Source organism: Staurois parvus, unplaced genomic scaffold, assembly GCF_062004578.1.
Source record: "Staurois parvus isolate SC_StPar_1 unplaced genomic scaffold, SC_StPar_1.0 ptg000553l, whole genome shotgun sequence".
In the NCBI taxonomy this organism is placed as follows: Eukaryota; Metazoa; Chordata; class Amphibia; order Anura; family Ranidae; genus Staurois; species Staurois parvus.
In genome coordinates, this window is record NW_028318349.1 from 203119 (window position 1) to 226595 (window position 23477).

At 39.3% G+C, this 23477-nt stretch overlaps 1 protein-coding gene across 1 annotated transcript in view; it reads left to right on the forward strand.

Moving 5' to 3' along the window:
• SCFD1 (sec1 family domain containing 1) overlaps nt 1-23477 on the forward strand; it is a 177437-nt gene that overhangs the window by 146896 nt on the left and 7064 nt on the right. The window contains exons 16-23 of the mRNA XM_089691176.1: nt 1528-1598; nt 7192-7271; nt 7396-7458; nt 10308-10383; nt 12374-12427; nt 17969-18021; nt 19635-19668; nt 22803-22868. Of these exons, the coding sequence (XP_089547302.1) occupies nt 1528-1598; nt 7192-7271; nt 7396-7458; nt 10308-10383; nt 12374-12427; nt 17969-18021; nt 19635-19668; nt 22803-22868 (497 nt within the window). The remainder of the gene's footprint in view (nt 1-1527; nt 1599-7191; nt 7272-7395; nt 7459-10307; nt 10384-12373; nt 12428-17968; nt 18022-19634; nt 19669-22802; nt 22869-23477) is intronic.

Here is a 23477-nt window from a genome sequence, read left to right on the forward strand (position 1 = left end):
TAGTTCCGATCTAGAAGAGCTGCAGTGACAGGAGGAGGAACTGGAAAGCAGAGAGAGCACAACCCATCCCTCCTCCCAGCTCTCTCCTCCTCTCCAGATCCGGCTTGACTCCTTCAGAACTAAGCTGACTGGAGTAGTGAAGCTGCCATCACTACTCCTGTAAGCTTGTAGGTAGACACTTTCCATGCAATTCCCTCCCACCTTACATGATAGCACCGCGCCATAGGCAGCCGTCCTGGATGACATCACCAAGTCTCTTGATAAAGCGCATGTGCGCGAAACATGTTGTCCCGGCAACTGGCCTCTTCCTTCTAAAGCTGCGGCTCCAGCAAGAGTTCCCCCCCCCTCCATCTCTCCACATCGTGGTGATGTCATCCAGGACGCTGGGACGTCGGGTACACGTGGTCCCTGCACTGACAGGTATTCTACTCCACTGCTTCCCTCTGAGCGGACGGGCCGTCCATCTTGGAACCTGGCTTCTTAAAGCCACAGGCTGATTATTTATTTTTTACCATATGAATTTTTAAAGGCACACCTCCATATAAGGTGTATTACGTTTATCACAAAACTACACAGCGCCTGGCTCCTGTTCATACTGTATTAATTGTAGCAGAGATTATGGTGTCACCCCTGGCTATGTAGAATGGCAAGGATATATAAAGGACTGTGTTGGCAAGTTTTGGGTCAGGGAGCTTTTGCATTCTAATATTGTCTATGGAAATGTAGAACTTACTTGAAGGAGATCAGCTGCAGAGCAAATGCACCTGTCAAAGAATTCTGAATGATCTTAGAATCTTTTCAAACAGATGTCAAACTGATTCTTTTGACACAGTGCCACAGCCTGTCAACAAAGGTCCTAACTCACAAAAGCGTGTAAACAGGATCAGTAATGGAAGGTAAAACCAGTTCACAAACATAAGGAACATCTCTTTCCTCTAAGTTATGCCACCAGTTGCAGGGCAGCTTTGCTGCCTACTCCCTACTCTTTTGCTCTGGTCAGTTCTATGCGGTCAACCACACAGTATTTTTAGTTCTTCCTTCCAAAACTTGCATATTGTCTTTTTTTAACCATAGCCTTCTTTTGCCACTCCATTGTTGTCTTTCTGCTAACACAGAGAAAGTTGTATAGTGACAACAAGCCCATGGACATACTCTCGATTAGCTTTAATGGTGGGGCTTTCCACTATTTTTATTGAAAGTGGTAAACCCTTATAATTTTCTTAATGGTTTGTGTCACACAGGTCTTTTTGCATGTTGTTCCCAGCAGGACTGTCTTTTTTTTTTTTTCTCCCCCCCCTACATGCTCCAAAAACAACGTGTTCAAATTGGTGCATGTAACAGTAATTCAGCCACTAAGACTGCGTGAATCAACTACAAAGTATTTACACCGTACATACACCGTTTGAAACGTTATGCTCAACTTAGGGATAATTTATTATTCCATTTACTTTTGGACAAGCAGCAAATGGTTTCTTTTATTGCATGTTTTACGTGTTTATATATATATATCCTGCTGTTTGTTTGTAGCTGGAACTCCAGAAGACAAGATGCGGTTGTTCTTGATCTATTACATCACGTCTGCACAGCCCCCATCAGAGGTACTGCCAGTACTATACTTTGCTGAAAATATTTCCAATACTTGCATGAATGAATTGTGAATTGTTTTGCAGTGCCACAGTCTAGAATAAAAAGCAAGCTTCTGTGCAAATGGAAATCTACCAGAGATACAGAGGATTCCTCATAGTGAGCCTTTACTGGAAGAAATGTGGGAGCTCCCAGTGTTTACACAAATGCTAGCTGTTTGGTTGTAATATTGACCCCGTAGCTTCAGTAATTTCGAAATCTCTGAGCTGAAACGAGTATGTAGATTTGAAAAGTCATGATTAAAGTGGGAGTCTTACCTGTATTCTTTGTACCAGTGAGTATTGAAGCATAGAGTTCAAGTATAATATTCAAGCAAATAGCATTTACAGAATGAGCACAGGAAAGCTTTCTTTCAAAATACAACAACCCTTTTATTTTTATTTTTTTTCCATTCTTGACACAGTGGTGTAATTTACTAAAACTGGTGCACTTAGAATCAGGTGCAGCTGTGCATGGTAGCCAATCAGCTTCTAAATTAAGCTTCTTCAATTAAACATTAACCAATAAGCCTGGAAGCTGATTGGTCTCTGTGCAGCTTTTGCACCAGATTTTTCCTTCTCCAGTTTTAGTAAATAAACCCATTTGTAGAAAAAAAGAATTGCTATTGTTGTGTGTGGATGCCACTGCTAGAGATGTGGATAACGGAAACATTTACTGTTTTGAATTTATTTGTTAATAATTATGTTTCATTATATTCAGTATGTTAGAATGATTCGTTTTTGGAATTTTGCTTCATATTTGCAGATTTGTTTTGTATAATTGGTATTTTCAAATTGATTTGAAATTCAAAATTCAGAAGACTATATTCCTTCTATTCTACTCTATTCTATTTCCTTTTTGTTTTCTACGCTGTTCTTTTATTCTCTAATGTATTACTTTCTATTCTATTCTTTTATTTTCTGTTCTAATCTATTTTGTTCTATTCTATTCCTTTCTATTCTATTTTATTTTTTTTTAATCTATTCTGTTTTAGTCAATTCTATTTTATTCTATTATTTTTTTTTGTGTGTGTTCTAGGACAGGGGTCTCCAAACTTTCTAAAAAAAGGGCCAGTTTATTGTCTACAGACCATAGGAGGGCTGGACTGTGGACGGTGGGAGTACAAAATGTTGCCGGCTTGGTGGCCAGTGAAAGTAAAGAATAAAACAGTGCCTGTGGTCAATAGGAGGAGGAATAGTGCCCCATCATTGGTATCAGTGGGGGGAATAGTGTCCCATAATTGGTATTAGTAGGCGGAATAGTGTCCCATTGTTGTCACTTGCCAGAGTAGTGTCCCATTGTTGTTGTCAATGGCCAGAGTAGTGTCCCATCATTAGTATCAGTGGAAGAAATATTGTCCCATCTTTGGCGTCAATGGGAGGGATAGTGCCTAATTGTTGGTGTCAGTAGAAGGAATAGTTCCCCATTGCTGGTGTCAGTGGGAAGAAGGCGGGTAAAGGGCCGCATCCAGCCCACGGGCCGCAGTTTGGAGACCACTGTTCTTGGAAAATGGATGAGTTTTTCCTTTTAGAGACAAGAAAACCCATGTCATGCCTGTCATTTTCCTCAATGTTCTCTCAAGATATTTTGCTTCAATCAATATTTTTTTTTATTTAGCTACGTGCCAAGAGAGCTTATGTTGCAGCTTTCCAGATCAGCTTATCCTCAGCACTGCATTGGAGGCCGTACATGCCATGGCAAAGACACAAAGCCTGTCTGCAATGTCACCTTCAGACCATTGCAGTAGGCTCTGCTTGTGGTGTTCTCCAGACACTAAAGGGTTGATTTACTAAAGGCAAATGAAAAGTTCACTTTGCAAGTGCAGTTGAATTTTCCTCAGAGCTTAGTGAATGAGGTGAAGTTCTGCTGATTTCCATTATCCAATCATGAAGAAATCAGATGATCATCAGCAGTTATCAGAAAAAAACACGCTTTTTTTAATAATTTTTTTTTTTTTTTTGGGCATGATGGGATATTCTTTGCAAAGTTCTACTACATTCACTAAGCAATAAGGAAAATTCTCTTGCAGAGGGCAACTTTACTTGCAAAGTGAACATTGTATTTCCTTTATGAAATCATCCCCTGTATGTCTGTTAATGACATGTTATTTAGCTGCAGAGTGCTCAACAGGTCTAGTGCCAATACACCTGCTGTTTTACTCTTGTTCCTGAAGACTCCTTTGGTATTATGCTCATCTGTGAGCTGAAGACTATCTGGAGTTTAACATTTTCACTGGGTCCTGTACTAGCATTCTCCAGTACCTTGTTGCTGTGTTTACTTGGCAGAGGGCACTTTCAAAGCCAAGTATTAGTGGTTTGCCTTTTTTTTGTGAAGCCCGGCCTTTGTTATATATAGGTAACACTCTGCAGATTTTGCTTCAACAAATTGGGGTTTATTTACTAAAGCTGGAGAGTGCAAAATCAGGCTTATTTCTGCAAAGAAACCAATCAGCTAATAGGTATTATTGCCAAAGCTTGATTGAGAAAGCTGATGCTAGAAGCTGATTTGGTTTCTATGCAGAGGTGAGCCTGATTTTGCACTCTCCAGCTTTAGTAAATAAACCCATTGTGTCACAAGCAGTCTATGGAACTGGCGCTGCAACACAGTTGTGTCACATGCGCTTTGGCCTGTGTTGCTCTGTCTCCTACCACATTCCCTAGAGGGTGAACACTCAGGAGCCTGTGCTCCAATACATTGTATGTGTCACAAGCACTATAAGGAGCAGTGCTACACCTGTGCTTGCATGCACCTTAGGTCCTAGTGCTACACCATTCTCATCTTGTCCTGAGCACTCACAGTCCTTCCTTTTCCTGCCTCCAGAGTGTGGTGATTCAACACTGGCTCCTTGCAAGGATTTAGGGTCAGTCCTCCCTGCCGCTGCCTCACAATGAGTTAGTCACAGACAGTCGCATATAACTTCTCCTGTTTCAAAAGATGATTTGTGAGAACCCTTTGCTGAAATTTTCACACACAGCAGTATTGTGGATCATAAACGTAAGGGAAGCTGTCCTGCAGCCTTTTCCAGCTTACTAACAACTCCGGGTTGCATTGTCCTTCCTGAAGGACCTAACTCTGACAGCCTGGACTGTTGTCCCCTGCTGCAGTCTTCAAGTTTCTCAGGTTGTCTATACAATTAGGCATGGCTCCCTTCTCTGCCTTATCTAGAGCTGAATTTTCTGCGATTATGTCAGATTTTATAACTAAAATCACTGCCTTGATACCTGACTCAGAACACAGGTGCTACAATCATAATTCTGCACCTTCTCCTCCAGAGTCTTTGATATGCTTAAGGCTGCTTATGCAACTTATCCTTTTTAAATTATTTTGTGCCCAAAGAGATTCAGTCTGTTGACATAACTCCTAGGCTTGGATTTGGAGTAACGTGCATCTGAATTCTCTAATGTTACCAGGCTGGACTTCCTTAAAAGTTTCCAACCTGTCGAAAAAATCTCCCAATAAATTCATTACTGCATCTTATATTTTATGCTGACATATCAACTCCTGACAAGCAGTTTTTGCTCCCATCTCATGTCTTGTCCATTTCCTAAACCTGTTAGTTATGGACAAAGGATATTACTAATACACCTGAGTCTTTCCTAACTGATCCTTCAGATTTTAAACAATTAGAACTCCGTTGCGTACACTGCTGTGTTTATGAGCTTTTGCATGTCGTACGTCTCATATGCAGAATGAGTCCTCTGTCTGTGCATGTGTCGAGAACTGTTTGCCTAAAACATTGGTTTTTCAGAATGACAGTGCACAAACCTCTTACTGAGTATGCCTTTGATGGAGAATGTCTCTTCAAAGCTTCACTGGCCAGCTTTATTTAGGGATGTTAGAGGAAGAAATAGAATCATTTTACCTCTACAAAAGAAACCTAAGCCAAGAAAACCTCCTCCTTCTGAGGCTAAGAAGAATTCCTTTTGTTTCTTCTAGACCTCAAAAGTCAAGACCTGGACTCGATTCAATCACAAGCCTTGGACTCCCAAACCCTTCAAACATGCAAGCAAGTCTTCCTCAAAATGGGGTACAACTGAGTTTTGCTGTGGGCACACAACTCTACCAGGTATTTGTCCTTCACCAAGGTGCTAGCCCCTGTGCTTGCTCTGCTGCGTTCCCAGGACAGTCCTATTGTGGGAGATATGGACAACTAGAGAACAGTTCGCTCAGACCCTGTCAGTCATTGTCCAAATTACTGTTCAGCTTCTACAAAGGTTCGGTTGAATCCTAACCTTCAGAAGTCAGCACTGGATCTGACTTATTCCTTGGAGTATCCAGGTCTCTTTCTAGATACTGCTCAGTTCATGGTTTTTCTCCCACAAGACAATCTCTTGAATCTTCGCTCCTATGTTTGCACTCTGTAGTCCAGGAACCGTCCAACTGTTTGCTTTTTATAAGAGTTGTAGGCTTGATATAACCCACTTTGAGATAATCCCATATGTCCTATTCTACTCCAGACCTTTGCTACTCAACATTCTGGCAACACAGGGCAAACAAGTACAGTCTCCAATTTCACTAGTTCACCTGAAACCCAGGACTAGGTTTGTAGTTAAGCCTTGGCCTGATAGCTCACAAATTAAGCCCTTGAGTTGGGGAAATCCTTCTGTTGGTCTGCAAGATTCTCATGAGGAATGCTGGACCTCTTCACTGCAAAGTCATCCCATACGGGTTCAGGCGGAAAATGCCACAGCAGTGATCCCACTAGTGAAGGGGAGGTCCCCCCTAAAATGCGTTCTTGCATCATCTGTGGTTTCATAACTGGGGGCGGAACACTGACTATTGACGTCTGGACTGTGCTTTCCCTTTGGCACTGAAGATTGTTTTCTTTCTCTCCACCAAAGTCTGTCTTGTGAGTACCACCTCTTACCAGGGTAGTGAGCTTCTCCAGTTACTGATGATTCTGGATTTTTGCTGTTCTGCCAAATTTATCCCCATGTTTGTTAGTGCATATCTTTTATTGCTTTTAACATTAAATTCAATGTATTAATTACTACACTACCAGCCTCCTGTGCTCTTCTTTTGTGTTTGTCTCTTACCCAGAAGTTGTCCTTGCTTATTGTTATCACTTCTGCAAGGTGGGTCTCTTGGGTTGGCAGCTTTCTCTTGTAGAGAACACTTCCTTTCTTGAATACCTTTTTTAGATGGTATAAAATATGTGTCATCTTGCATGTCTTCCCAGCACTTTTTTCCTTTGGAAAATGTAATAAAATACTTTTTTTTTCTATAAAATGTTTTTAAGATTTATTTTATGACATCATGCAAAGCTGTTTTAGCATCCCGATGTGTGTGTGGTTTGAGACAGCTTGGACCATTTGGCCATGTATTAAATTCCCTATTTTCCATTAATGATTTTCTGCTAATGGTTATTTTAACATTCATTTATATTTTGCAGGCTATAAAGATCAAGCTTGTTAGACTTTTTTTTCAAGTAACTAGTAGTTCTAATAAGCATATTATAAAATGAGCTAAAGTGTGCTTTATGAATTTCAGATGTTGCAGAAAGTTTGGGGAGTTGAAATGAGTGTACATTTATTTTATCTTATTTCCTTTCATTTCTCCCTGTATCAGACTGACCTGGATCAATATAAAAAGGCACTTGAGGATGCAGGATGCAATTTGGCACCTTTAAGCTATATTAAACAGTGGAAGTAAGTTGTACAATTATTTTATACATTAGGTAGTTACCACTAAGAGCATGATCAAGGTACTGCAGTTTGTAATGTTATTGTAATATGGTCCTTTAAGTTTTTTGTTTTTGTTTTTTTAATTCAGAGCATTTGCAAAGATGGCATCTGCACCAGCAAGCTATGGGCTTTCTGCAACTAAATCTAAAGGGTACGAGATGTATTTGTATTGTTAATGTGCTTTTTACAGGTCCTAGCTTTCATTATTTGTAATAACGTTTTATAGGGGTAAAAGGGTAGTAAGTGAAAAATGAACAGAGATTGTATACAATCAATGGCAAAGTCATTTAACACCTTTCTTGAAAATACGATGATAATATATTGCTTAGTAACAGTATTATAGGAATTCAGTTACCATTTTTTCTTTCCTTATTTAACAGCAAGTGCAAGACAATGCATTGTGTCCGTCTGTTCTATATTGACAGCCCTTAACCTGTTCCGGACTGCCTCCTGTAGCTTTACTGCTACAGTGTAGCCCTGCTGCACTGGATCTCATACATATATATATACGTATATACACATCGCTTAGTAAAAGTACACACTTTACACTTTTTAGGCACACAGTTAACCCTTTTCATTGCCCCTAGATTTTAACCACTTCTGTGCAAGTGTCATTAGTACAGTGACAGTGTATACTATGATCACTGTTTTAGTGTAACTGGTGATGCCAGTGTCAGTCACTTCCCACAAAGTGTCAAGTTAGTGTCAGATTGCCCACCACATAAGTCATGATCACCGCCATTACTAGTATAAAATAAATAAATAAAAATTCCAGTATATACCATAATTTTTAGACACTATAACTTTCACACAAACCAATTAATATATGCCTACTGGGAGTTGTTTTTACTAAAGACATGTAGCAGATTACATTTTGGCCTAAATTTATGACATTTGATGTTTTACATTTTTTTATTGGATGTTTTATAGCAGACAGTAAAAATATAGTGTTTTTTTCAAAATGTTTGGGTTTTTTGTTTATATAATAAAATAAAAATTCAAAACCCAGTGGTGATCAAATACCACCAAAAGAAAGCTCTATTTGTGATTCAAAAATTCATTTGGGTACAGTGTTGCATGACTGAGCAATTACCAGTTAAAAGTAGCTCAGTGCCAAATAGCAAAAAATAGCCTGGTCATGAATGGGGTAAAATCTTCCAGAGCTTAGGCGGTTAAAGGACAACTTCAATTGATATAACACATATAATTGCTATAGAAATCAATTTTTAAAATACGTTTATGACAAAAAAACTTTCTATTTTAGTTTGCAACCATCTAATTTTCTAAAACTGCCTAAAAATGAAAATGTTTCACCTTTGTAACAATGGCAATGCTGTGTGTACAGAATGCCCTCAGAGTTGTGTCAAATAACTGCATCACATTAAAGTCTGTGGTTGTTTTTTTTATTTAGTTTTTTTTTTTTAAATCCTTTGCATTGTGTAGAGTGGATTGTTTGCACTCCACAAAAGTTGGATTATAATTTACCAGTCCTCAAGCTTGTGGTGGTGATATACACCAAAATGATCACATATATATTTCATAAGGCCACTCACCATTTTTGCATTTTTCATATCATTATGCTAGCCTTTTACTACTCTATAGAACTAGGAGCAAGAATAGTCATTTGGGTGCAGGATATTGTGAATTCTCAAACCTTTGCCACATATTTCCACCCTAGAATTAGCAGGGTGCCTTAAACAGGGTTCTCCAGAAGCCTTCACAAAGTCATTCACTGTATTGGGTTTTTCAGATCTCTATTACGGGGCTGGCAGCATCCTTGTTTTGATGCACTGGCAGCACCCATTTTGATTTGCCACTGTATTTCCACTAAAACTGCCAACATATTTATGGAAATAAAGATAATATAGGACACAGGGAAAGAGTCATTGGAGCTGTACTTCATAATCACCCTTTTAGGACAAAATATAGATATCTCCACACAACCTGACATCGCTATAGCAAGAATATGTTTTTCCAGTTACATTTTAGATCAGATAGATATAATGGGGAAATTAAAAAGCACAAATGTAAAGTTTTTTTTCCCTTGCACTTAATATTCTGATACAGTCACTATAGGATGACATACATTTTTTCCTACTAGGGGTATGAATACTAAGCCAATAGCTTTAATTTTTCCACAACTAAAATTTGTTCGTGTTCAAATTTACTCTAAAATACAATAACACACATTGGTGAATTTTCAGTTGCATTTATTTTAAAATAAACATGATCATTTTACTCATTTCTGAGCATGCCTGTGAATGTAATATTGCATAACATTTTACAGCAAATCCTTCTATAGCTAGTTGAAGAATGAGATCTACACAACATAACAAATGCATTTTAGAATAACATGTCAAATATTATATGTGGAAATCCTTCTCATTCATCCTGCCACATTGTTGCCAATGAGCACACTATCAAAAATCACCTGTTGTGACTTTCCAATTTAAACGTAGTAGATTGGCCGAATGATTCTAATGGCTCTCCTACGAATGCTATTGCACAAACTACTAGAAACCAGTATGAACTGCAAGCTGGGTCCACTCTTAAAGTGAAAAACCCCTTTACATTTCTTACAGAGGAGTTGTTGTTCTGCAAGTTATCATAAATAATGTCCTCTCCTCTTGCACCAGTCACCTGTATGTGACCTGTAGCTCTCAAAAAGTAGGCTGCAGTCCTCCTAGTAGTATTGTGACTTTCATATTCCATCCCAATTAGGACAAAGTGTTTCTGTGCCATTCCATGGGAAGCTGGAAAAGCTGCCAAGACTGGCATTTTACAGTTCCCTTCCACCACAGAGGATCTCTTGTCCCTCTGTGCTCCCTCTCCGTCTACTGTCAGACAGATTACATAGACACATCCACAGCCAAAAGCCTTCAAAGCTACACACTGTTTATTCAGGTACAATGATGGTCTTCTCTGCAGCCTGTGCAGGGTGGAGGATCTGGCACAGAGGATGCATCTCTTTATACCCTGCCTTCTTTTTTCTACTTCCAGGCTGCTCTCCAGAGTCATGAATACGGGGTCACAGTTTGTCATGGAGGGGGTGAAAAACTTGGTTTTAAAGCAGCAGGTAAACAGACTATGGAGCAGGCTTTATTTTGACAAGTGTAAACGACAACCTCAACCACCACTGATGAGAGTGTAATTGAGCTGCATGTGCTGAGTGACTGCAGATAGGGTTGAGTGTAGGTTTAGTCCTGTCTTTGGCATGTCATTACACTATGGTGCACCACATATACACAGCTGTGTGGCCATCCAGTCCTGCACAGAGCACACAGCCTGCATTCAGTTCAATGGTAATTGCATTGATACTAATGTTGTCATTCCACTGTTGGATGTTGTAGTGCTGAAACTCTTTGTGTTCCCATCCATCACATCTGCATATGGGTTAATGCAGCTGCCTTCCTATCCTGCCCAGTTCCCCTATCCTGTTTGTTTTGGCTGCTCAAAACAAGAAGCTTTGTGAATATGTTTGGATATTTGATACACGCACTGGGTACAGAACCTTCTGTCACATCTCCCGCTGTGCCCCTAGTAAATGTGTCTGCTCTTCCCAGAACGTCAGCTGCAAGATGTGAATATCTATAGTTAGTAATGTGTGTGTCTATGGAAATTTAAATTACAGCTTCACCATATTGTATTGTTTTACGCCAAACATAATACTACAGACATCAGTCATCAATATAAGATTAAGCGGCTTTAAAAAGCCATGGGACAAAACTAGACTCCCTACATTTCTCTACTACAAGCCAGAAGTTTGAGACTCTTGACAGCAAATACCAGCAGCTTCTGGCTTCTCAGTTGCGATGAAGTTGTAATGCTGGCATGGATGCTTTGACATCTTAATAATAACACTACTAAAGCTACACAAGACTTCACAGCAGTTAATTGCCTAAATATCCCTTGTGTGTGCTTAACTGTTTTACATGCCTAATGACACAAATTGTAATCTAATTCAAATAGAGTGCACTACGATGCAAGCCATACATTGTTGGGACCCTCTTTGGGTGGAAGTAACGTCATCTTAAAATGAAGCTGTGTTTTATCCATGCAGGACAAAGCAGCAAATCTGCTTAATGTCCTTAGAAACACATGCTGTAATTACCTTCCTTGCACTCCTTTGTATATTTATTATTTTTTTTAATATAACAATTTTATCATTTTAATATTTTTTTTCATAAAGATATATAACTCCAGCAAGAACTTTTTTAGATAGAATCAGAGGGATTACAATTGGATTTTTATTGGTCTTTGTGCTCCTATCAAGGAGATCCCCCGAACTTCCTGTCCCAGAGATACAACAGTTTGTAAGAGGAATTGCCTGCAAAGTGAGGGAACCAGATTGCATGATTTACCCTGCTACTCCTGTTCCAATGCTCCATTGCTGCTCAGCAGCTGTTGTCAAGTTATTACTCCATGTGGAGTGTTTAATACTGGTTGTATTATAGATCTGTGAAGTCACTGTTTTCTCTGAGTCTATACAAGTTTTATCTGATGAAAGAGGAGTTGTGTTGCCCCGAAAAAGTGTTGGTTGTTTTTATATGACTTTTTTTTTTTACCATCAATTAATATGATCTTGGACTTATTTATCTGGCTTTGGTCTGATGCTCCTTTCTGTATTTTAATGGTTTAAGCTACTGTTGGGTGCTCATCTAGGGAAGTCTTGCTGTGTGGGAGATAATAGCCAGAGCTATTAAGCTCGTTTGAAGTTTTCCTTCATCTCACAACACAAGCAAGTCCAAAAGTTCGCCTTTTGTCCTTCTGGACTCCTGTACCAGTCACACCTGTACTTTCTCAGTGACCGTGATCTCTGGGACAAATAGTGGGGTTAGGACTCCTCAGCTAGGACACAGGTATCATTAAAGACCTGACTGGGAGGTGATATAACCTTTCCCCACTCTATACAACACTAGAAAAATTTCTGAGATTTACTTTAGCTGATGTATTCACATATATACTATAGTTTTCCTTTAAAGCATTGTGGTTACATCTGTTAGTGACAAATGTTTCTATATATTTATTGTGCCCCAATTCATACCTGTCAGTCTTTGTCTTTGTAGAACCTGCCAGTCACACGAGTTCTTGATAGCCTAATGGAGGTGAAATCAAACCCGGTAAGTAACAGTCAGACTTACAGTATTGGTCAAATAGTATCTTGGCCTTTCCTGTTTATAACCTTCAGTTACAGAAATTCACCAGACACTAAAATAATAAAGCAAGAAGTACTCTGGAGAACAGGTTATAATTTACTTTGTAAAATCTGAGGTGTTTCGTGATATTTATAACCTCAAAGTAGGCATATAATGTTTGCAGCTGTTTTACCAGCCTTAGGCCTATGTTATTACCTCCCATTTCCAAGCATCATAAATATATTGAAGTGCTTCGGGATCACTCTGTTCCTACCAGTTGTTTTTATTTTCCTTCTTGTATATTTGTGTTTTTGTTATTGGTGGTTTTATTTTATTTGCTCCCAGCTGCAAGAAAAAAAGGAATTAGAAAAAATGTGTTTTGGAAAGAACTCTGGCCCCAACCAGACACCCTCCTTAAAGCTGCTTCTATTGCCAGGAGCTCGTAAACTGATGGCTCTGGGGACCATGTGTTTGTATACAAAGCTTGATCTCCATGTACTTGTCTAGCCTACATCCAGAGGCAGCTTGAGCCAGACTTTGTGTTTGATCAATTTCTACTTATACTTAAACCTAATAGTATTTCATATTAAAATTAAAGTTTGAAAGTAGTTCTTTACAAAGCAGACACCTTTTGTAAAAGGATCTGAAGGGCAGTATGTGAAAATATGTACAGTATGCTGGAGACAAGTGAACTGTGAAAATAATATTTTTGTTGCATCCTGTCTGGCTGTAGCTTTCTATTGTGCCTTGTTCACCACTCTACTATTATTTATTTTCCATATGTGCCATTAGAGCAACCCAAAACTTTTTTAAGGTTGAAGTGATCAAAATTCTGATTTTAAATACCTGTAGAGAAAAAAAGCTAATGTTTAAAAATGTTGCAAGCATGCTATACGACGGGTGCTTCCATTAATGTGATGTTTGAACTGTTTACAAGGTGCGCACTTTTAGGACCAAATATTGTTATCAGTATTTACAGAATGCACCCTTCTATAGATGTTTATTTTTGTTCATTTATATGGTCTTTATTGTAACCGCAATATACATGGAACAAATTATGTATTTTGTTGGAAAACTTTATTATAAGATTGAAATTTAAAAATGTTGCAACCGAAACGAAAGTACAACTGAAGGAAAAACCTTTTTTTAATTTTGCATAGAGTGTAGAGAGAATAGAACATTTATCAAATGTCTTTTGCTGTCTGTGTCCCCATTAGTAAAATTCTCCCTCTCTACCTGTCCTGTTTACCATTATCATTGAAAGTGAAAGTAAAACAAAATCCCAAATCTTGGGTTGCCCCCAGAAAAGTAATAGAAGGGAAATCTTCCAATGTGGACAGTAGTTCTGGTGATCTGGGGGTCCCCAAAGGATTCTCTCAATTTGTAGGGATGTCCTCTCACTTCCTGTTTTGGCTGTGGGACAGGAAGTGAAGGGAAATCTCCCAAATGGGACATAGATGGCAACAAATAAATTGACATGGGCTATGACCCTCCCTTCCCTATCCAAAATGAAAAAAAAGCTTGCCTATAGTTCTACTTTTATGTAATTCTAAAGGCTTAAAAAAAAAGTATATACTTACCTGCTGTGTGCAGTCGTTTTGCTCAGATCAGTCTGGATCCTCCTCTTCTCCGGTCCCTTACCTGCGCTCCTGGCCCCTCCCTCCTGTCGGGTGCCCCCCACAGCAAGCAGCTTGCATGCTCACTCCCCACCGCTGCTCCGTGTGTCCATTCACACATAGAGCCGCAGCTCAGCCCCACCCCCTCTTTCTGCTCATTGGCTTACTGGCTGTGATTGACAGCAACAGAAGCCAATGGCTCCCGCTGATGTCTCAGCAAATGAGGAGAGGGAGGCCTGGGATAGCCGAGACTCCAGTGCACATCGTTTGATTGAGAGGGGGCTTAGGTGAGTATTGGGGGGGGGGGCTGGGGAGGATGCTGCACAGAAAAGGTTTTTTATAGAATGCATGAAGGTAAAAAACCTTGCACCTTTACAACCAATTTAAACATTTGAATTATATGTACCAGTTACCTCAAATCAAATGCATATATAAAGTGAAACTGCCCCCTTATAGTGACGTACAATCAAGTGAAAAACAGAAAAAAGGATATAGAGGTACTATCGCAATGAAACATAAATAATATCAATTTCATTAATCTATTAAAAACTCCAAATGCGGTCCAACGTAACACTGTGCATTAAAATCTCCCATGTCTCTATTGTCAGATCTTTTAACAGTGCCACCTCAGTTCGCCACCTCTATGAAAAGTGCACACTCACTGACACTCCAGTGACCTCTGTTTTACTAAAGGTCAGAAAGCTTTGTGGGTTAAGTTGCGTCCTCCAAATGGATATTGCCCATCTGCAGTGCTCAGCATAAATGAGTACAACCCTTTTGAAAAAGTAAGATTATAATCAATATCTCAATGAACACAAGAACAATTTCCAAAATTTTTACAAAACTGAGTTTTATAGAACATTTGTTTAGCTCATTACATGAAAGTAAGCTTTATAATTATAACTTAGATTACAAAATTTTCAGTTTTACTCAAATTGGTTGATGCAAATATGAATACACCCCACAACAAAACTTACTACATCTAGTATTTTGTATGACCTCCATGATTTGTAAGGACAGCACCAAGTCTTCTAGACATGGAATGAACAAGTTGGTGACATATTGCAAAATCTACCTTTTTCCATCCTTCAAGAACATCCTCTTTCAGAGCCTGGTTGCTGGATAGAGAGTGATGCTCAGCTTGTCTCTTCAGAATTCCCCATAGCAGTTTGGGTTCAGATCAGGAGACATACTTGGCCACTGAATCATTTTCACCTTGTTCTTCTCCAGAAATTCAACAGTGGCCTTAGATATGCGTTTTGGATCATTGTCATGTTGGAAAAGTGCATGACGACCAAGGGCACAGACGGTAGCATCTTCTCTTTCAATTTAGCAGTACATCTGTGAATTCGTGATGCCATCAATGAAATGCAGCTTCCCGACACCATAGCATTCATGCAGCCCCACAGAAGGGCACTGATACCACCATGTTTCACTGTTGGCACCATGCATTTGTCTTTGTACCCTTCACCTTTGTGACGCCGTTCAGTTTTGAAGCCATCGGTTCACAAAACATTTATCTTGGTCTCATCACTTCAAAGTACAGAGTCCCAGTAGTCTTCTTTTTCAGCAGGAACCCTGGAAAATTCTAGGCGGGCTTTTTTGTGCATGGGCTTTAGATGAGGCTTCCTTTGTGAATGACACCCATGCATGCCATTCCTCTGCAGTGTACTCCATATTATGTCATGGGAAACAATCTCCCCAGTTTGGCTTTCTACTTTTGCTAACTGCAGTGAACTTGCATGACAATTTTCTTCAACCCTTCTCATCAGAAGACACTTCTGTGGAGGTGTTAACCTCCGTGAACAGCCTGTACGTCTCTGTGAGATGGTTGCAGTCCCATCTTTGTTAAATTTTTGTAAAGCTTTACTGATCTTCTTGTAGCTTTCACCTTTCTTGTGTATAGAAATGATTTTTTTTCCCAGGCCTTGTGACATTTCTCTTCCATGTGGTGCCATTGCTGACAGCATGAAATATGAAGGGGTTTTCTTTGTTAAGTAACGCCTTTCTATAATCAACTGTCTGCTGGACACCTGTTTAATGAAAAATTAGACTTTTCCTGTAGTTGAATTCTTGTTAATTAGGATTTTTTCTAAAATGTCGCTTTGCTCCTAAGACTTTCATTGGGTTGTATTCATTTTTGCAACATGGTCTTGAATGAATTTGTTAGGAAAAAAACTTTTTTGTGTGTGCAAATTGACAAATCTTGTTTGCAATCAGTGGTCCGCATTTGTGGGAGTATTTTGTAGTATAGTGTCCAATAGAAAATGTTGATTCCTAGAGGAAAGTTTTCTGGCAAATCTGTTGGGGTGTACTAATTTATGCTGAGCACTGTATTTTACTTTCTCCGTAGTCTCCTTTCTTTCTGATATGTCCCTCCAGAAAATAACCATGCCATCAAGCCAAAGTAAATAAGACTATCGTGTAGTATTGTATTTGTTTAAAAAGGTTTATTAACGTATAAAGCTATTGCACTCTTGAAATTGTGCCCAAGATCGGCACTGATATACACTGCCTGTATTACCATGATACCCCTTGAGGTCAGCGTGCGTTCCATGACCGGAAAACTCAGGTGGCTTCTTAAGGACAACATGGTCAGCGAAAATAGTTGAGGCCCTAATACTGTAGAGTCATCACATCCAGTTCCTGTGAAGTCACATCCGGCCTGCTTGGTGGAACGCATGCTGATCCCAAGGGGGATCGTGGTAATACAGACTGTTTACATCAGTGCCAATCTTGGGCACAATTTCATGTGAGTGCAGTAGCTTTATACCTTTTATATACCTTTTTAAACAAATACAATACTACACGATAGTCTTCTTTTTCCTTTGGCTTGATGGCATGGTTATTTTCTGGAGGGACATATCAGAAAGAAAGGAGACTAAGGAGGAAGTAAAATAGATTGGCAATATCCATTTGGAGGATACTATATTATGAACCTTACTTTCATGTAATGAGCTAAACAAATGTATAAAACTCAGTTTTGTCCAAATTTTGGAAATTGTTCTTGTGTTCATTGAGATATTGATTAAAATCTTACTTTTTCAAAAGGGGTGTACTCATTTATGCTGAGCACTGCAGATGGGCAATATCCATTTGGAGGATACAACTTAACCTGCAGAGCTTTCTGACCTTTAGTAAAATAGAGGTCACTGGAGTGTCAGTGAGTGTGCACTTTTCATAGAGGTGGCGGAACTGAGGTGGCACTGTTATAAGATCTGACACTAGAGACATGGGAGATTTTAATGCACAGTGTTACGTTGGACTTTATGTAGTCTTTAATACATTAATGAAATTGGTGATATTATTTATGTTTCAAAGGTTCCAAAAGTAATATAGTAAATATTGTATGGGGACATTCACACCACATGCATCGGGACTGCGTTGATGGATTTTTTCAGTGCAGTCCCACTTCATGAAATTGGTGCATCAGCACTGTGCTGATCCAGCCAGGTCAGGCCACACTGAACACCAGCTGCTGCATTGTAACTCAGTAGCTGATGTGAACATATCCCAATATTGGTGAACAGCAACTGGAAAAGGGTCATCAATAATGAAGTGCTACTGTTAGACCTCATGCATACTAGGCATTTGCTTTATTTCTCTGAACTCCTGGCAGGTAAAAAGCTTAAAAAAAAAAAAGTGCCTAAAGCCGCATATTGCACACGCATTAGATTATCCAAGCATTTGAGTGTTAATGTATTCCGTTGGCCAGAATATTTATTTCTACAAAATAGACTGGGTGGTCTCCTGGTGTGCGCTTCCATGTTCTTTTGATAGATGGTAATAGCAGAAACGGTTCTTATTTAGACAGATCATGATATAGCTAGTAGTGGGTTGACTGTTAACTACTAGTACCTCTGTGTATTCGTTTTTTGAATGTACTCATGTAGATTTTTGCATCCTACAGGAAACAGATGACTACAGATATTTCGATCCCAAGATGTTGCGTGGAAATGACAGGTGACACTTGCAAGCCTGCATATGTTTGTATAATAATTTACTATTTGGACACTAAGGGTTCGTTTACAGGTGCTTCCAAGCGCACATGTGCTTTTGTTTTTGCACATTCCAGCAGTTTTCTGCAAATACGATTGCACTAATAGCTTATTTTAGATGCAGTATAGAGAAGTGTTTTATGTAGGAACTGTGATAGCAATTAAACAGTAATACACTTTTGTTGAGAAAAAACAATCCTCTCTGGGTGAATGTACATTGGAGCGATTTTAACAAACTGTTTTGCAGATTCCTACCTTTTGTTATCCACACCAAGCATTTTCTGTCACTTTTTTTTAAAATTTTTTCCTAGAAAATTACTTAAAACCCACAAACATTATATATATTTTTTTAGCAAAGACCCTAGAGAATGAAATGTCGAACGTTGCAAATTTTTATGTCCCATGGTATTTGTGCAGCAGTTTTTTTAAACACAATTTTTTAGAAAAAATACACTTTAATAAAAAAAAACAATATAGGTACCCAAATTTTTTGTAAATATTAAAGATGATGTTACAGCGAGTAAATAGATACCTAACAAGTCATGCTTTAAAATAGCACATGCTCTTGGAATGGCAACAAGCGAATACCGTTTACATATGCATGCGTGACTTGGGTATTTATTTACTTCTGCATGCAAGCACAGAGGGATGGGGGTGCTTTAAATTTTTTTTTTAATTTTTACACTGTCCCCTTTTTTTTTTTTTTTTTTTCTATCACTTTTATTCCTATTGCAAGAAATGTAAACATCCCTTGTAAAAGAAATGAGGATGACAGGTCCTCTTTAAGGAGATATCTGTGGTCAAAAAGACCACCTTTAAAAGCAAAAGATTAAAAAAAAATGTTTTTTAATCTTTTGCTTTAACCTCTTTACGCCGAGCATCCGCAAACATGCGGCCGGTCAGTGGCTGGGCCTTGACGCCAAGCAGCCACATATTTTTGTACTATTTGTAAACAAACGTGCTGAGAGCACGCGTGCTCCCAGCACATTTGTTGGCGTCCCATAGAAAGGTCTTGATCTCTCCTTGCGATCAGGACCTTTCCGATCATGCGACTGCCTTGACAGACAATAAACCCCGCTCTGCCTCCCGGCTTCAGGAACCCCTTAAAGGGCTGGGAGGCGCCGGCGTGAAGGGGTTAAAAATTGTTTACATCCGGACCGGAAATGACGTCATGATGTCTCTCCGGTCCTTCAAGGCCATAGAGGCGATCAGCAACGATTGAGTCTCTCATCGCCTCTGTGACCAGTCAGCTGCACTGTCAGATTGTTTCTCGGGGAGCGCTGGTTGAGCCCGAGAAACTCCGGCGAAGGGAGCGTCCCCTTCCTTTAGAATCACTTTAAAGCCAGGATCAAGATGACTGTTACACACCAGGCAGTAAAGCCAGGATTGTGATGATTATAACAGGGCAGGCAGTAAAGCCAGGATCGGGATGACAGTCCAAGAGCCCAAATGTTCAAATCAAGTGAACAATGACAGCTCCCAGATTTCTGCCCTGCCAGGTTCCGTTAAGTGGCATCTAGTCCATGAACCTGAAATATTCTCTTGATTAACACATACCTTTTTGTTTTGTAATAACAGTTCTGTACCAAGGAACAAGAACCCCTTTCAAGAGGTAAGCCAAGTTAACACCTAAATCTCAATACAAATATCTTAACTGACTGACAACCACATATAGTTCCAAGACAGTTTTGCACATGTTGTACCTACATTTTTTGGCAGATTAGTACATCATAGGCCGCAGTGCTTTCTATTCTTGTGTAATTGTTCTTCGTAATTATGTTTCTTAGCTCCTCTTACACTCACACTCTATAAAAATCAGTCCTGTGTCAAGTTCCTGCCAGAATCTAGCTGTAACTAATTTGTATCAATTTCTGAAAAATATCCACACGCTTTACTGAATTCAACAGTAACTGGATAAACTGGAATTTTAGTTGGTTCATGTGTGAAGAATAATCCAACTTTAAACGTTTCTATCATTTATGACATAGCCGTATAGGTGCCTCAGTGTATGATGTTTAAACTTCTCTGATTCTGACTGGGAGGACTACTTCCCGCTTTATAGTGAACCAGCTATTTATACTTTTATTGAAGTCCTTCCTCAGAGTAGGCTCCACAAAGAACTCATTATTTTCTGAGCCCCCATCTGATCCCCTTTGAGGTGCTTGGACTAGGACTAAGCCCGGCCCAGCAGTCATCACCCCCTGACCTAGTCCTATGAGAGGAACTCAATAGCATATCAGATCGGGAAGATATTGGGGGGTACAGACATGGCTTTTATTGTTAACAAAAGTAATTGCAATACAGCTAAATGAGTTTAATTTTTACTTTAAATTGGAAATAAATGGGAGCCTTGTTGTGTGTGTGCATGCCTTTCCGTGCATTATCAAGACTGATATATACAGCACATGTGCGCTGGTTTAGGGGAACAGACATTTTTCCCAGTTTGGACCTGCCTTGCTGTGACATATTGAGGAGTGAGTACACACAATTCCTATATTTTTTTTTTTATCTTCCATAGTCATAACCAACGACTAAAGCCCCTGTGAGGGCTGAAACGTGTCACCCTTGTTTGTATATTAACACCCCTTTACGTCTTGATGGAAAATTAATAAAGAAGATTGGATTTTATACTGTGTTGCTGGACCTCCTTCTATGCTATGCTACAGATTGTGTAGCTGTCATCCGGGCACCAGTAATTATTTTTACAGCAATCTCACTTTTTTATTCTGGTAGCAGCCCCGGACTTGTTTATTATATTTGCTTCACATACTGTGTAGTAGTTTGTCCTCACATGAGGATCACATGAAAAGTAGTACACTATCTCAAGTTGTTCTCTCAGCATTTTAGCTTAATCTGCTCGTTTTTTTGTCTGTTATGAAATAGGATTTAATTGTGCAAAATGTTAGGAAAATTTTGCACTATTATGCTCAACAAAATACATTTTTGTATAGATGTGCTCTCATGTGAGGAAAGGTGTTGAGCTGTCTTTGAAGTCATCAGTATAATAGACTATTAATGGTGTTATGTAACTCCTTTAATTTGAATGCATAGTAATCAAGAGTAATCCAGCCTTGGATATGTAAAAACACTCCAGAGAAAATGATGTGAAAGTAATCTGAGTTAGTTGTGGGATAAAGAATTCCTCTGTGTTATAAATTGGATTACAGTACTACTCTATGGAACTAGAAGATCCAATTGACCCTCCCTCCTCCAGGTATGGGTTCCCCATGATTTTTGATCCCCACCTTGGGTCTCTCACCTTGGCCCCTGGAGTTTTTCCCCAGCTGGTTCTACTCTGCAGGTCTGGGCCTGGTGATTCTGCCATTGAACTTACGTGCGCTGGGTTTCTTTCAGGTTCTTTCTCCTGATTTGCCTCTCTCCTGTTTTGCTCCGAGCGTCGAGCTTTTGAACCTGTGTTATCTTTTTTTTCCCTCTGGCCCTACAGGGCCTCTGCTTTTCTTTTCTTTTTGTCTTTTCTTTCCTTATCTTGTATCTCTTTGTCTTTGCCATCTCGCATATGAGTGCTGGTTTTTATGCAAATGCCCTACGTGCTATTTATTGTCACTTCTACTGCTTTAAGTTGAAATGTGGAATGTTACGGGGGCACGCTTCATCTATTGCCCTGAGATTGGCTGGCCTTGTGCAGAGACGTAGCTCCTGTGTGGCAGCCGGGTCCCTTGGTGATGAGTCTTGTGCTGGTTCTCGCTGCCCTGACGGTGGGGGGGGGGGGGGGTACGTGGCATGCTTGATCTGCATTTGTATTACATCATTGTTCGCAGGGCCTGTTGTGGGTCCTGCTTTCTTAAAACTGTTATCTCTTCTATGTGTGTTACTATAAGTTTTTGTCTTCACAATTGCTTTATCCTTTGTCATGAATTGGATTACAGGGTTAAAGGACCCCTTTTTGGGAAAGGCTTTTTTTTAACAATTAGCTTGTCATGTGCTCTTATCAAATTATGTATGCAGTTTTAATGTACATGTGTTTTATATGCATTCAAAAACCATCTTGTCATACTTTTATATGTAGTTAATAGGATTCTCAATTTAAGAGCCAACAAAGGATTGTGCTATGTTTCCCGATTCAAGAGTTAAGAAAGAATTGTGCTGCCATTAGCCTAATATCTGCTGTCATTTTTCCAGTGCTGTTTATAAAATGAAAGTGCAACCTGATTTGTAAATACAAGCACTTTAAATTCCAGTCTCTGGGCATATCTCAGGATTTACAGTTGAGAACAATGGGTATCCCCATGGGTAACCCAGTATCTCCAAATAGAAAGACTTTGGCATCCACAGACTGTCTGCAGCTGTTCTTCCCACGCACACTGTGTTGTTTTTGTCTAAGCATGTCAGATAATTTTCCACAAAATATAACATTGAAGACCTAAAGTGATTTCCAAAAATTTACTGCTGTACAACAAAATATTACATAGATTTTTCTTCACTTCTTATTTGTCTTCTACCAGGGTAAAATTAATCAGCAGGTTACAGACTTTGCAATAACTGTCTAAAATTGCCCATAAACCTCATAATTCAATAGTACAATGTCTGTGCAGTCTTTGTTAGATTTACCAAACTAATGTAATAAAGAGGGCCTACCTAAACAATCCACCTTCTTTTGAATCCAGACAGACCGTGTTGCTACACAGATGTTGGTCGTCTTACAGAATGTACACAGCCAGTTTGAAAAATGTGTGATCAGATTAAGATTGTTGATTATGCTAATCATGTTTTTTATTTTACCTGCAGGCCATTGTGTTTGTTGTTGGAGGAGGAAACTATATTGAGTATCAGAATTTAGTAGACTATATAAAGGTTGGTGTATATCCCATCTTTCCTGCTTCTTTATTGTGTACGTCAGATGTCAGTTTTTCGTCAGTTGGAGAATTCTGTTTAATATCGCAGCGCACTGTTTAGATGTAATCTTTAGGCTGAGGCTCTTACATCATCATCTCCCTTTGTTCCTCAAGGTCATTTACTTACCTATTCCATTGTCAATCTTTTTGCCCAGCTTTCCTGGTTCTTAAAGAAGAACTGTGAAAAACTATTGTACATGCTCATTAGATCACCTTTAAAAAGTCATGTCATTTTTATATTGCCACCTGCCATCTAAAAGCTAAATTTGACTTGAAACAGGACTGCCACCCTGTTAACTGATGGGCTTCGGGAGGAGGTAGATAGGTGGCTTTGCAGAAAAAATAGGGCTTAGAGTAGCTTTCAGCAGTGTGCTGATGTTCTGCAGGAGTCCAAAGGACAGGTAATGAGCCAGCATGGATTCTGCAGGTCTGCACTGCAGCAGTGAGTGGATACTTGGACTATGTGTATTACTATATATAGCTTGTGGTAGATAAAACATTGTCTCCATGCTTCTTTAGCCTGGGTTCACACTATTGTGGTTCAGAACACCGCATGTGATTCAGACAG